Below are 14,709 nucleotides of genomic sequence, written 5' to 3' on the forward strand. Positions count from 1 at the left end.
GAAAAAATATGTATATTTATCAAGCTTCAAATGCACAACCAGCAAAACAACTATAAAATCAATTCTTCATCATCACGTAACACGAATTAAGTACAAAATAAAAAAAATAACTGAAACTGAGCTGAACTACATAGCACAAAAAAAACAAACTCAAATAATTTGCACATTCAATATTAATACAAAATCATAATAATAGAATCTAATTAGTAAGGCAATATTTTAGCACGAAAAGTAGTGTGTTTTGTATTTGCAGTTAAGGCACTAGGAATATGTATTGCAAAGTGAGATAATTGTCTGCTGACTTTATAGGTTTTCTTCATCTTCGTTTAAGAACTCGAATTCTTCTAATCCCAACTTAGAGGTGACAAACTCCTTCATCGCTTCTATTTTAGCCTCCATCAGGACCAACTTCAGCTCCAGAGACCCGCTTTTCCTCCTCTCTTTTTCCAGATCTCCAGCCAGCTGCTCCTTTTCTTCTAGGGTCTCTTTCAAACACTCTCTGGTTTCCTCACAGACCCACTTCCAGTACTGTTCGGTCTGATGGTCATCTAAGTCGTCAGCAGTTAACAGTTTCTCAAGATCATCCATATCTAAACAATCAGCCAAAATAATTTTGAACACTATTTATTTAGTGATTGAAAATATCAACAACAGAAAACTTGATCAACAAGATTTTTCATTTCACTGGGAAAACTAACACTGAATGACTATGATTAAATGCAAGGGAAAAGGCAAACAAAAATGAATAAAAATACCTTCAAAAATAGCTTTTTTGACAAAAAATGCTACAAGCCAAAAAAAACCCTTGAACGAAATAACCTGCATCATTAAAAACTTGAGAATTTTTCGGAACGCCCGAAAGAAGTCGATTTTTCAAAAAGTCCATTCTGCGCGAACTAAGCCGACAAAAACAAGCAGACAGGCGTTAGTCTAAATTAGCCGAAAATTTACAGTTTGCAAAAAATAAGGTACTGACTGAAAACACACTCTGAGCCTTTGTCGTTCAAGCATGGGTGTTAACCTCTCAAACCTGGGTGCTATAGAAAAAAAAAGAAACAGAAATGTAACATTTTCACGAGCGAATTCTACGAAGTTGTATACGAAGAAATAAAGTATAGCACCCGGTTGCAACACACTTGCTAATAGCAAGGTTAAAAACGTCCAAAATTATTTCAAGAGTAGGCACGACTCAACCTTTCTGTAACACATTAATGGTTCGAAACGTCGCATTTGGCCACCTCAAACCATGAACAATCGAATAAGGAACTTAAGAAAAACAGAAAAAATAAGACTTCAAAAATTTGCAATCAGATAAATTAAAATTCCAAACTATACGATTATGGTGAGTGCACAAAGTCAAAAAAGAGGAGTTTCTCAACAGTTAACAGTACGGAAATTCAGAACTGCTGAACAAACTAAATATATCAAAATGAATAAAGCTAGTTGTAGAAAAAAAATGTGCCAGAACAAAAGAATTTGAAATTAGCATCGGAGGAAAAATTACCAAGCGGTAAAAAGCGAAAATACCTGAGCAGAAGCCGTTTCAGGCAAAAAAATCAGAAAAACATTTAAGCTAATAAAAAAGTTCGAGTCCCGCTTCTATTCAAAACATCCACACGCACACGAACAAATATAGACCGAAATAATTTAGGCAGAATTAAGTTTTAAAGCGAAAAAAAAAGAATATACGAGGGCAAGGTTCGTAAAATTACAAACAGCAGAAGAAAATAAAAACACTAAGAGCAATTACTGTGTAAATTGCGCACATAAAAAAAACAATTTTACGGTGAGGCAACTAATCCGACACAAAATAAGCAGACAAATAAGCCGACAATTTTTTTGAACCGGAAAATTTTTCGTTTGAACACAAACAAGACCTGTCAGCTTCGCTTCCAGGACATTCGCCCTCCTAGGCATATTCGTTACCTTCATACCAAGTGATCCAGAGACGCAAAGAAATTTAAATTCATTATTAACTAATCCTTAATTTACCATGTCTAATTTCAAAAAGTCTAGTACCCGGTTGCAAAACACTTTCTATCGCAAGTGTAACAAACTTATATTCAATACAAATCAAAGGATGCAGTGACTCTGTTCGACAATCTACTACACCTAAAAATTCTCTGTTCCGATTTGATTCCGCTCACTATTCGCAAGCGTACAAGTCAAAATTCAATTTTGAAACTAAAATCCAACCAGGTTTTTTGCACCATTTGTACTTTTATTACGGGAGAGTCTATTTTCCCTCCCGTTCCGCAACTGAATTTCAATAAAGAAAAGCAGAATTCAAACCGCGAAAAATCAAATTAGAGCTTGAAAAACTACTAAGGACTTTTTGCCTGAAAAAAGCCACATGACTTAAATAAGTTTCTTGACTTCGTTCATAGGCACTTGAACAAAAAGCTCTAAAAGATCATGCTCAGATCTTAACTTATTTAGGAATCCAGCAGTTGTTGAGCACGCTTTTCACTTATAGTGACCACAATGGGTGATTTGATTCACTTACGTCAATTCGAATCAATTTCTCATTAATAAAAAACGGAAAATTGGAGCAATTCGCGTTTTTAAAAAGATAAAACTCATTTACAAAATCACTTAAAAACCAAATCGTTCCATGCAAAAAAAATCAATTCGTAATTCATCCAACCGTTTGTATTATCTTCTGGCAAAACAATCTTTTTGCAACTGTCACACACTAAATTCTCTCCTTTCACTTCAGGTGAAGTATTTGTAGCCTTCTCCACTAATTCTTTCCCTCTCGCAACTTTCTTCACAGTTTTGAGTGTAGTCTGAACTTGTTTTCCATTTCCGTTGATAGCATGCGAGGTTTCATTCGATACTTCTCGGAACATTTTCCTCGGCACTCCTGACGACAATGTTTCTTTTTTCTTCGGGATATAAACATGCGTATTTTCAGTGTCCACCTCAATCGAGGATAGAACCTTTCTACTCATTTTAATCTACTTTCAGTTTGTTTTATCTATATCTGAAAAAGAGGAATTGAAGCAAAGAAAACTGAATACACAGTGGCGAAGCGGATACAACACAAACATAAAGAAAAACATAAGAAGCCGTTTTGAAAAATTAGGTCTACCAAAAAAATTTTGAATATTCAATTAGCAACGGAATAAAACTAACATAGAGAAAACAAAGCCGAAAAACTTTCATCATACAAAAAAATTGAAAAAAGTTTCAAGTCAAACACGTGGCAAAAGTGGCACCAAATACAAAATGACAATTTTGCAGGTAATTATTTGGAGTATAACAAACAGGCATCTACGCTAAGTTTGCATATAACAAATATGAAAGCATAAAGCCGACTAGCGTGTTACGCACCTCCGGTACTCATAATAAACCGAACAAGCTTTTCATTCAAGTTTTTTTATACAAATTTTGAAGAACCATCTACGCTAAGTTTGCATATAACAAATATGAAAGCATAAAGCCGACTAGCGTGTTACGCACCTCCGGTACTCATAATAAACCGAACAAGCTTTTCATTCAAGTTTTTTTATACAAATTTTGAAGAACTCATCCGGGAAACTAAAAGCAATTGAGCAGTCGCATTTGGACGCAAGATTTGCAACTCCTGAGAATACTCTTACCGTACCCAACTACAACGTTGGGAAATTCTAATTTTGAGAAACTTCACCTTAAGTTTTCTAAAAAAAGGTATTTTTTTTAAAACCAGTAAACTTTCATATCTCGAAAACTACTAAGATTTGATCAGTCTTACTTGATGGCAATATTCGCAATCTTTCAAAATACTCTGACAGCACACATCTACAGGCCTGGGAATTTCACTTTACTGAATTATTTTGTAATTTGAGTTTTCTGAAAATTTCCATAAAATAATCACAAAAATCGTCATAACTCTTAAGCTAAAAAAAAATTAAGTCATTCTTAATTGGAGGCCCAATTTCCAATCCCCGAGATTACTCTGACAGCCCTAAACTACAGGCTAGGAATTTCAAACTTCGAAAAAAAAAATATTTTAATTTTCATTAAATTTTTTTTGAAAAAATCACAAAAAACGTCTTATCTGGAAAACTGCAAGGTTTTGAGCAGTCATATTAGGAGGCCAAATTCGCTACTCCTGAGAGTACCCTGACTGACACTCACCTCAGAGATGGTAATTTCAAGTTTTGTGAAATTTTTTATATTTAAGTTCTCTGAAAAAATTTGACAAAATCCTCAAAAACGTCATATGTCGAAAACTACAAAAATTTGAGAAGCCAGATTCAGAGGCAAGATTCGCAACCCCCACAGAGAGTGCCCTCAGAGATTCGAATAATAGGATTAAGAGAGTTTCAAAGTTTTGGAACTTTTTAACATGTTTTTTTGAAAACTTCGAAGAAAATAATAGAAAACGTCAGATCTCAAAAACTACACGGATTTGAGCAGTCATTTTTGGAGGCAAAAATTGCAGCCACAGAGATCAGCATATCAAATTTTGCAAATTTTTTTATATCTTAGTTTTCTGAAAAATTTTGAAAAAATCCGAAAAAAAGCCTCATATCTCGAAAACTATAAGGAGTTAAGCAGCCATAATCAGAGGCAAGATTTGCAACCCCTGAGAGTACCCTCACAATATCCAACTACAGGGTGAGAATTTCAAAAATTGAGAAACTTTTTAAAATTAAATTTTCTAGAAATTTTTGAAAAATCTCGAAAATTGCCTATCTCGTAAATTAAAATGATTTGGATATTTATATATGGAGGCCAGAATCTCAAAACCTGGGAAAACTCAGACAACATCCCACTATTGGGTTGCTAATTTTAACTTGATGAAATAAACACTGAATTTTAACTGGAAATTCGACAAAAAAACCTTAACCATTGCAATATACGATATTGCTTAAGCGTGAAAAAATTCTTACAGGTATACAGACAACTTGGCCTCGAAAAAATTTATGAAAAATTAATGAATTTGCGGAAAACTAATTGAAGAATTTTATTAAGCATTGCAATATATGATATAGCTCAAACATGAAAAAATTCTTTCGTTAAACATGCAAAATTAATATGTTTAAGCATGGGAGTTAGCTGTCACTCGCATTTAAATATAGTATAGATAGATTGATTCATTAAAATTAACTAGCGTGTAACGCACCTCCGGTGCTTCGAATTTTTGAAAGCTCACAAAAAACCCATATATTGGAAATAAGATAAGCATCCTTTGAGTGTACTTTGATAGCACCCGAAAACAGGGTTGGTAATCTCAAATTTTTTTGAAGTTTTTAGAAAAATTTTAAAATGACATAAAAAACAGTCACATTTCGGAAAATAAAAGCGGTCGAGTAGTCGCATTTCGACGCAAGATTTGCATCTCCTGAGATTATTCTCACCGTACCCAACTTCAAATTTAATTTTTCTAAAAAAAAACTTTTTGAAAAACCATAAAACGTCATATCTCGAAAACTAAAAATAATTCGAGGAGTCACATTTAGAGGCGAGATGCGCAACCCCTGAGAGTGCTCTGACAGCCCCCAGATACAGGGTTAGGAATTCAAATTTTAAAAACTTTCCAGTACAAAAACTAAGTACCAGTATTTGAGTAGTCATATTTGGAGGCAAAACTCAAACTCCTGGGAGTACCCAGACCGAGCCTCACTATAGAAATAGGAACTTCGATTTTTGTGAAATTTTGGATTTCTACTTGAACAATTTCAAAAAAGCAACAAAGGTCACACCTTGAAAACTAAGAGCATTTCAGCAGTCGAAGTTGGAAGCAAGATTTGCACGTTGAAACTCCAGAGAGTACTTTCACAGTACACAAATACAAGATTGGGAATTTCCAATCTTTAAAGTTTTTCAAAACCTAAGTTCAAAAAATCATAAAACACGTCATATCTCGTAAACTAAAAAGGATTTGAGCATTCATGATTGGAGGCAAAAACCGCAACTCCTGGGGAAGCCCAGAAAACATCCCACTATTCGGTGCTTACATTACACTTGGAAAAAAACACTGAATTCAAACTGGAAATCTAAAAAAATTCTTAACCATTGCAATATATGATATAGCTTAAACATGAAAAACTTTTTTCGTTAAACGAAAAAATAATAATACGTTGAAAAAGCTTAAACATGGCGAGATAGTGTGAGCCCGTATTTAAATATATAATGGATAGATTATGTATTTCAAAAAAATTGCGGAATGTATTGAGTTGGAAAATTTCTGAAATCGAATTTTTATTTTTGTACTGTTGATTGAAAAAACAACTTTTCGGTTCAATCGATAAACGAAACAAGCATCAACTATGTTAAATTATTTCTAATCGAATGTCTAATCACATGCTATCAAAAAGCCGTTAAGATCCCACAAGTGGTACCAATATTTGGGACTTAGATTGAAAGAAAAAAAGAATAGTCGTAGTATAACACTACTCTCGCTTAAGCTGGCTAGTATACTAATAAAGCAAGTAAAATTTGTAAGAAAAATTGTTTAGGGGAAAAGTTTAGTTACTGATTACAAGATAATTGTTCTCGCAAAAGTGCCACAGAGGCGAAACGGAACTTGAGAAACAATTCAAGCAAAAAAACTTAAGAAATCGAAGTGAAAAAGAAAAATGTTGAAAAAACTAAGTTTACGAAATTGTTGAATGTCTCGTTAAGCAAGCTGGAGACCCAGCTAAAGCTTGAAGTGCCTGATTGATAATTTTTAAATTTGGTAAACTGATGCAGGCTGAAATAGTTAAATTCTTAAATTTCAGAAGTTGGATTTTGCCAAACCCTTAGTTGTTTCTCTACTAACATAAATTTGGATTTTTCCCGAGAACATATAGCAGGAAAAATTCTCCTAACCAGTTCTTTCGATTGAACTCTTCATCTCAGATTTGATACAGTATTTAAAAAAACAATCAGAAGTAAAAAAAAACGCGATTATCCGAAATCCAAAATGTCTTTCTGCAAAACGTATGTAGTGGCCGCTTTAGGCAGATAAGATTCCAAAAATCGGGTTTCTCGGATGAAAAAATCTCCAATCCAAGAATTGGCAGGGTAGTTTTCGAGAAAAACCAAAGTTTCCAAAAAACTGTCAGAGTTTCAAAACTTTAACATTTTGGAAGGCCATTATTTATTTCTAAAAAAAATTGGGAGTGGTCTCTTGTGTAGTTAAGGTTTTTAAAAATCTGTTGTTAGATTACACCCTTGATATCAATATTGCAGGATAGTTATCGAGGAAAGTTAAAAGTTTCCGATAAAACGGTCAACAAATCATAAATGTGACTTTTCTGAGAACCATGGCTTTTTGTTTAAGAAAACTCAGGCATAGCCGCTTATGCGCGAGATATTCACATAACCTGTTGATTCGATTGAACCCAAAAACTCAACTTTCCGAGGGTAGTTTTCGAGAAAGGTAAAATAATTTCAAAACAAAAAAAAAAGTCTTTTCCGAGTGCACAGCATTATGAGTAAAAAATTGAGAGTAGTCGATTATGAAGCAGAAATTCGCTCAGCATGTTATTTCTTATGAACTCAAAAATTAGATTTGCGAGGTTAATTTTCGGGAAAAAACAAACAGTTTCAGAAAACGAAAAAAACTTTTCCGAGGGCCATAACTGTGTGTAAAAACAGGCAGAGTCGATTATGCATGGGAGCTTTCCACAACCCGTTATTTTGGTTGAGCCTAAAATTACAAAATCGGGATGGTGGTTTGTGAAAAAACAAAAAACCAAAAAAATTTTGGCCAAATATTCCCCCACAGACTTTTTCGAAGGCTGTAGACAATGGGGTAAAATTAAAGACTAGGCATGTATGTAGGAACACAGGGTAGTAGGCGATCTTTCCTTAAGATACCCAATTTTGAAAATCGGCAGGATGTTTGGGTAGTTTTTTTGAGAAAAACTAAAATTTATGCAAAAACTGAACACATTTATAACCTCGCGAAAAAACCAAAAAAATGTTGGCCAAAAATTCCCCCTCAGACTTTTTCGAAGGCTGTAGACAATGGGGTAGAAAAAGACTTGGCGTGCATGCATCAAAACAAGGGAGCAGGCGATCTTTCCTAAAGATACCCGTTTTTGAAACTCGGCAGGGTGGTTGGGTAGTTTTTTTGAGAAAAACTAAAATTTATGCAAAAACTGAACACATTTTCCAAAGCGTCTCAGAAAAAAATTAAAACCCCAATTCCATACATTTTCAAAATGTCTGTTTTTATCATGCAGGAACTCTGGGTAAACATGCCAAGCAAAACAATTGAACTTTAACAAAGCAAAGTAAACAAACTTTCGAAGTCTAAACTAATCCGACAATCTTTGAGTCGAAACAAACCAAGCCGAATTTTTTTTATAAACTTTAAGAATTTTTGAGTCTCTCTAAAACTACAAAGAAAAGCAATTGTAACCAACCTGATAATTACTTACAGCGCAAGAAATAACACGATGGAAAAAATTTCAACTTCATACATACTAAAACAGCTAATTGAAACGAAGATTGAAAAAGAGTCATGAACGCAAGTAAACAAAAATAACACAGACTTTGCTGAAAAAATCTCAACTTTCGATTTTCAAAGAAAAAATAGATGCCCTTTAAGCTCTTTGAAATTCAAGAACGATTTATGATTATATTCCACTTTCGAAACTACTTTTCCACGTTCATATTTGGAGAGTGTTTTTTACGTCACTTTCAATTGATCTCAAAAAGTGCATATATACCTAAGTGCATTCATAAATGCATCAATATGTACTTGTTACAGCATTTTAAGACTTTTTCCTGGAAAAAAAAACAAAAAAAATCAGCAAGACCTAAGAGTCTTCACTACGTTCATTACTCTTAAAAGAACAAGGACATACCGGGACTCGAACTCCATACATTAAGTATGAAAAACAATCTGTTCACAATAGTTCGTTCCTTCAATATGCAAAATTCCATTGAATTATGATATCGCTAAATAATTCTGTCAAACCTGAAATTCAAATGCCGGGGGAAATGGAAAAAAGCCGAAGAAAACAGTAATTCTTGATTTTCCTTCCATTAAGTCTTCCAAATAAGATAATCTTACTCGAAACTACGCTTATTAATTTAACCTACACTTGTTTAAAATAAAGGTTCAACTATAAATTAACTACAACAAGAACTCAACTTAAAATTTGTAAACATTAACATATCAACAATTTACATATTTTACAAATTAACAGAAACAAAACAAATAAAGATAGACAACACAAAATCGCACACATTTCTAATCATTCTTCCTTCATTTCATTTCTCGGTCCGTGAATGACTTTGGACTGTTCCTTTGCCTCATTTGCTGAGCCAGTTTTCACATGGTCAGAGCAAATCTGGTGGTTTGCGGCTGTAACTGAGCAATAATCTATCACACTTGCTGTGGGAATCCTGCAACATGGCCCTTGGCACATGGGAATCGAAGGCATGAAAGGATGACCTTGTGCATAATGAGGATGCACGAAAGCTGGGTGCATCATTCCTATACCCCCATTGAAGCTCAACCCGTGATAACCAATCGGAACATCCAATGAGCTCTTTTGATCCACCGGAGCATCCTGGCATCTTCTTACCAATTTCGGTAAATGACTCGTGTTTGCATTTAGTTCTTGCTGAGATGGTTGTTGAATATAGGCCATGTGTTGATGCATCAATTGCGGAAACATATGATTCGGTACCATTGAGTGGTAAGGACTCAGATGGTTTCCATGATTCTGAATCAAAGGAACGCCTGTAGAATCCATATATTGACCAGCTCGGCCAACTTCTTTACCTTCCACTTCAGCGATGTTTTTCACATCATTTGAACAACTTGTATTCATGGATTTATTCTTTGACCTATCTTGAGGAATGATCGGACAAGACTTCTCTTTCGCTAAAGACACTGCAAGACTTGAGCTCATCACATCGGCGGCTGCCATCGAGTCTGAATGTTCAGAGGTTGCAGCGGAGTTTAGTTGCGCTAAAACCAGGCAGATGAAGCACAAACATTTGACCAAACCAATTACTTACAAACGTTTTCAACAAATCACTTGGATTTTATTTTTAACTTTTTCAAAGATATGTTATTTTTGGGCTAAATTTCTAAGTCAATTCTATAACCCTCAATGTTTAAGAAAGCAAACGCAAACGATGTCAGTAGCTACTTAATACATGATTTACCTTGTAATACTTTTTCCAGAAGAAATGTGTACTTGATTCCGCTAGCAGTTACTCGGCTACCCAGCTTGCCTGAACTAGCATACACAGGTTGATTACTCTTGTTCGGTTCCAGGGGGTACAACTTGCGTCCTGAAATGGGACTCAGTGCGTACCGTATTCTATTCATGTGCCTGCTTTTAGCCAGCGACATTTTTGTAATTTTCGGTTCGTTCTTGACAGGGTTTCTGAACTTCTGCTTCGAGAACCTGCGTGGGGGTGTTTTTGAGCTTCGCTTTTGCTTGCGCTCTGGTGTCACCTGACGTTTTCCGTGTTTATTGGTTGCACTTTTCGACCTGCCACTTGAGGATGATGAACAAGAAGATTTTCCTGAAGCACTTCTTGAACTATCGGAACTATCATCTTCAGATCCATTCAAATCAATGTAACTTGAAGTCACTTTCCTCTTGTACTTATCAACCGATTTCTGTCGTTTTCGACCTCTGAAACCAGAATCATTACCTGCTGAATTATCTAGTATCGTATTCATTTTTTTGTCATTATTCGGACCCTTCACAGCCGATATACTCATGTTGACTACCTGAAATTGAATCAAATTCGCTAAGATAGGCAACCCGTGATGTTGCCAATTTACAGCCATTTGCTCTCAGAATACATGCTAGTTTGTTCAATTAAACGTGCGATTCACAAGTCTAATTTCTAATCGAGCAAAGTAAACAGAGACAAGTTTAAAAATTCAACAGCACCAAATTCAATTTAAAACTCAAGCGGTTGCCATCATTACTAGCTGTTTTCTCTGCCTTTTCGTCAACTTCTTCAATTTCTTGGAATTTGTGATCGGTTGCACTACCATAGATTTCTGCTCGTTCTTTTTCTTCTGTTCGATTTTCTTCCTGCGTCGCTCCTTCCGAGCATCTTCTTCTTTCTGTGCTTCCTCTTTCAACTCTTGCTCCATCAATTTAACTTGTTTCAGTTTCTCCCGCTCTTCCTTCTTTTTATCCCATGATGTATGGAAAGCCTTGTCTACTTTCAGACTGGAGAACTTGTTGAAATTATCTTTATTTTTCCAAGTTTGTTTGCCCATTGCTACCTGAAACTTTGAACAGCATGAAAATTTGTTAAAAAATAACCACGCCATATTTCTGGAATCAATAGTTTCACTGCTACTTATGGCTGACCGCTCATTAATGCGGAACACTAGTGTCAAACTTTACGCATTATTTAACTGCAACTTCTAGTTGAAAATTGGCGGACCATTCATTTGCCAAGTTTTGAGGAATTTAGCGCTTCATTGAACTATTTTGTTGCAGTTGCTCTCATTCAAAGGTTAAACTAAACCTACTTCATTTTTAAGGACCTTATTTCGAACTAACTACAAAAATTGCCACTCAAAGTTGAATTAACATCATAACTCGCAGATCCAACAATGAAATTGAGCAATCAGGAGTTTTCATTGCTGTCAATTCAGACATCGATTTCTGCAGCTAAACATTCCTCCTCAGTGTTTATTTGCTGGTGTCGATGACGTAAGTGAGGGCACACTTTCCACAGTAGTATCTGTCCTTGTGGTTGGCCATGAAGATACCAGCGCCGCAGTTTTCCGACTCACACTCCTTCCTCAGTCGGGTGATTTTACCACTGTCGTCCACTTTGTAGTATTTAAGCACAGGAAGCTTGACCTACAACAAAAAAAAAAACTCGTTTCTAGGCTAACTTGACTTGAGCATTCATTTTGATGTTTGACTACCTATAATACCACTTCAAGTTCGATTTCCAAGATTCAAAAGCAGGAGCGGATATAGTATTTTTTCATACAGATTTATACAAAAATCGACAATTTTGTCGACTTTTCTGTAGATCGACCAGTTTGACTCTACCAGGTCTCCAAAAACTCTATAATTACCTTAAATCGCTAAACCTTTTGATAATAAAACTTTGATCAACATAGCCAAGAGACAGTTGGGAAAGAAAAATGAACGCAAGAAAACAAAAAAAGACGTTTTTGCAAAATTTTCAACTTTCGAAATTCAAAATTAAAAAAATATATATATGGCCTTAAAGCTCTTTCAATGTCGTGAATATTTTATGATGGAACTTTTTTGATAAAATTAACTCAATTCCACAAAACTGGATCAATAGGTAAAGTTTTAATCCGTTGGGATACCTGAAACTTTATCCACTTTCGAAATTAGAAAACGATCACATTTTGTGACTTCTATACTTTTGATGTTCGATAGTGAAGTTCGCATTCCTTTTGACAAAGGATATTAACTTTAAAAAAAGCACAATTCAAACCGCAAAAAAAAACAAATTTGAGCGCGAACAAATTGAAGACTTTTCCTGAAAAAAAGCAAATCATCACTCATATAAGAGTTCACTACATCCATCGACTCTCTTTGGAAAATAGCTGCTTTTTTCAGAAGGTTTCAAAAGGAAAAGGCTGGCTAGTCCCTTAAAATTACTATTATTCACTTCTTGACAAACCGGTCAAAACGAACAGAATTTGGAACTTTTAACGCGTATGTCTCAAATTGCGTTGACGTTAGACAAAAAGTGATGTACACAAAAAATGGCTTAGACTTTTAACATAAATAATATGCTTTTTTTGCTAAGTTCCGGCCCAAATGTTAACATAAAAGAGGGTTCTTTTTGGCTCATTTGCTTCAGTCAAAAACTACACAACAAGTACCGGAGCAACTGATGAGAAAATTATATCAAATTTCACCTCTTGTGCGGCCCAACAAAGTTCAAGGTTTTAATCTCTCAAAATTTGTAGAAAGGAATATGTTTTTGTTTGACAGTCAAAAAATGTCATTCCTGACATTTGACAGTCAAAATAACTTCATAAAATGTCAAATTGATCTAAAACGTTTTAAAACGTTTCTGCGCATTTTCCGGAGAACATACCCTGCTTAAATTTCGTTGGGCAACAGAAGAGGTTGCTCCAATACTTTCGGCGTAAACTTTGATTGAAGAAAATGAATGAGCCAGAAAGGAACCTATTTTAGGTTAAATTTTCGGGTCCGAATTTTGCCAAAAATGGATCATTAGTTCTGCTATAAAATCTAAGCTACTGTTGTTCTTATCAATTTTTGTCTAACGTGTCAACCCAATTTGAGACAAAAGCGTTCAAAATTTTCAATTCTGTTCGTTTAGTCCGGTTAATTCAAATCAGCACTGCACTTGCCAATGCCAATTTTGTCCAAAATATCTTTAGTTGAGTTGTCTAGAAAACAAATAGTTGAGGTGTCTGTCCGAGCTGACGCGGCACTGAGCGAAGAAGACAGTTCAAAATGAAAATACAAACTATTCAGCAAAATTGAATTCTAAGATTACTCAGCCTACTTTCGAATAATTAATTTTTGAAAAAATCCATGTCTGGGGTCACTTCACCCTGTTCAAATTATAGGTCAGTAAAAAAATATGTTGAATTGAATCCAAGTCAGAAAGCGGTCAAAAAAGTTTTGTTTTACCTTCTTTGTCTTCTTCTTGATCTTCTTGGGGGTAGTGTAGACCTTCTTCTTTCGTTTCTTACCACCACCAGACAGACCAAGAACAACGTGAATTGTTGATTCCTTCTCCACTCCCTCACTTAGTAGCTCATCTCCGTCTTCTAGTTGTTTGCCTCCAAAGATAAGTCTCAATTCTTCACTAGGGATCTCCTCCTTGTTCTCGATTTTAGCCTTGAGTACTTCAACGGTGTCTGTTGGCTCAACATCCAAGGTGATAGTTTTGCCCGTGAGGGTTTTCACAAAGATTTGCATTTTCCCTGAAAAAAAAAGAGAACGCTAACATGTACGCTCTAATAGTTTGTTTACCATCGAAAATAGGGGTAAAATTTCTTTATTTGAATTTTAAATTACAGCAAAACATCTATTTCAGTTTTAAATTCTCTCACTATTAGATTAAATTTAAACGGAGCATCAACACTATCTGGTAGAAAATTAATCAAATTGTTAGTCGTTGTAATTGAAATAAACTCTCATGTGCTTAATTATCGATGGCTCCTGAGAAAAATCTGGTAGAAGTTTTAGAAAAATGAGCGTCAGTCATTGTAATTGCAACATACTGATGTGCCTAATTATGAGGGCCCCGAAATTGTCATTAAAGACAAGTTGGGATGGGATATTGGATTTAACTCAAAATTTAGATATCAAAAGAAGAAAGGTAGAAAAGTTAATAAATTTACTTAGACATTTTAATTTTCCAATTTGGAAATTTAATACTTCTCTTAAATGTAAGAGAAAAATTAACAATTCTCCAGTTTGAGAATTGGACTATTTGCTTTTTCTCTCTTTTTGAGATTTTAGCAATTTTCGCGAAATTTTAGAAGGTGTGCCTCACTATTCGCACCAATTTATTACGTTAGCAATACTTATGTACGCCGGACAAAGCGCTTGCTAGTAATATAGGGTCCTATCTTAGAAAGTAAATCTAAAATTCGCTGGAAATAACTTTCTACTCAATTGGGAAATCTCCCAATCTGTCGTAGAAAAAAATTCGTAATCTCTCGTGAATGTTATTGGTGCATTCGTATTTTACTAGAAGAGTCGTTCGAATAATCGTATTTTACGAGAAGAATCGTTATTATTCGTATTTAACGAG

The 14,709-nt window shown here is 34.8% G+C and overlaps 3 protein-coding genes across 3 annotated transcripts; all 3 read right to left on the bottom strand.

The window, feature by feature from the left end:
• Positions 1-4: 4 nt before the first annotated feature.
• LOC134845708 (uncharacterized) lies at positions 5-2,982 on the bottom strand. The gene is made up of 2 exons (XM_063862764.1): positions 2,648-2,982; positions 5-590 (listed from the first exon to the last, which is right to left on the bottom strand). The coding sequence occupies exons 1-2, from the start codon at positions 2,952-2,954 to the stop codon at positions 304-306; spliced, it is 594 nt and encodes a 197-aa protein (XP_063718834.1). The 5' UTR covers positions 2,955-2,982; the 3' UTR covers positions 5-303.
• Positions 2,983-9,042: 6,060 nt separating this feature from the next.
• LOC134845681 (uncharacterized) lies at positions 9,043-11,196 on the bottom strand. Its single transcript, XM_063862727.1, has 2 exons — positions 10,108-11,196; positions 9,043-9,907 (listed from the first exon to the last, which is right to left on the bottom strand). Exons 1-2 carry the CDS (start codon positions 10,742-10,744, stop codon positions 9,186-9,188), a joined length of 1,359 nt encoding a protein of 452 aa, XP_063718797.1. The 5' UTR covers positions 10,745-11,196; the 3' UTR covers positions 9,043-9,185.
• Positions 11,197-11,485: 289 nt separating this feature from the next.
• LOC134845725 (ubiquitin-ribosomal protein eS31 fusion protein-like) lies at positions 11,486-13,878 on the bottom strand. Its single transcript, XM_063862787.1, has 2 exons — positions 13,578-13,878; positions 11,486-11,783 (listed from the first exon to the last, which is right to left on the bottom strand). The coding sequence occupies exons 1-2, from the start codon at positions 13,866-13,868 to the stop codon at positions 11,610-11,612; spliced, it is 465 nt and encodes a 154-aa protein (XP_063718857.1). The 5' UTR covers positions 13,869-13,878; the 3' UTR covers positions 11,486-11,609.
• Between the last annotated feature and the right edge of the window lie 831 nt (positions 13,879-14,709).

This window comes from Symsagittifera roscoffensis, chromosome 1 (assembly GCF_963678635.1).
Source record: "Symsagittifera roscoffensis chromosome 1, txSymRosc1.1, whole genome shotgun sequence".
NCBI lineage: Eukaryota > Metazoa > Xenacoelomorpha > Acoela > Convolutidae > Symsagittifera > Symsagittifera roscoffensis.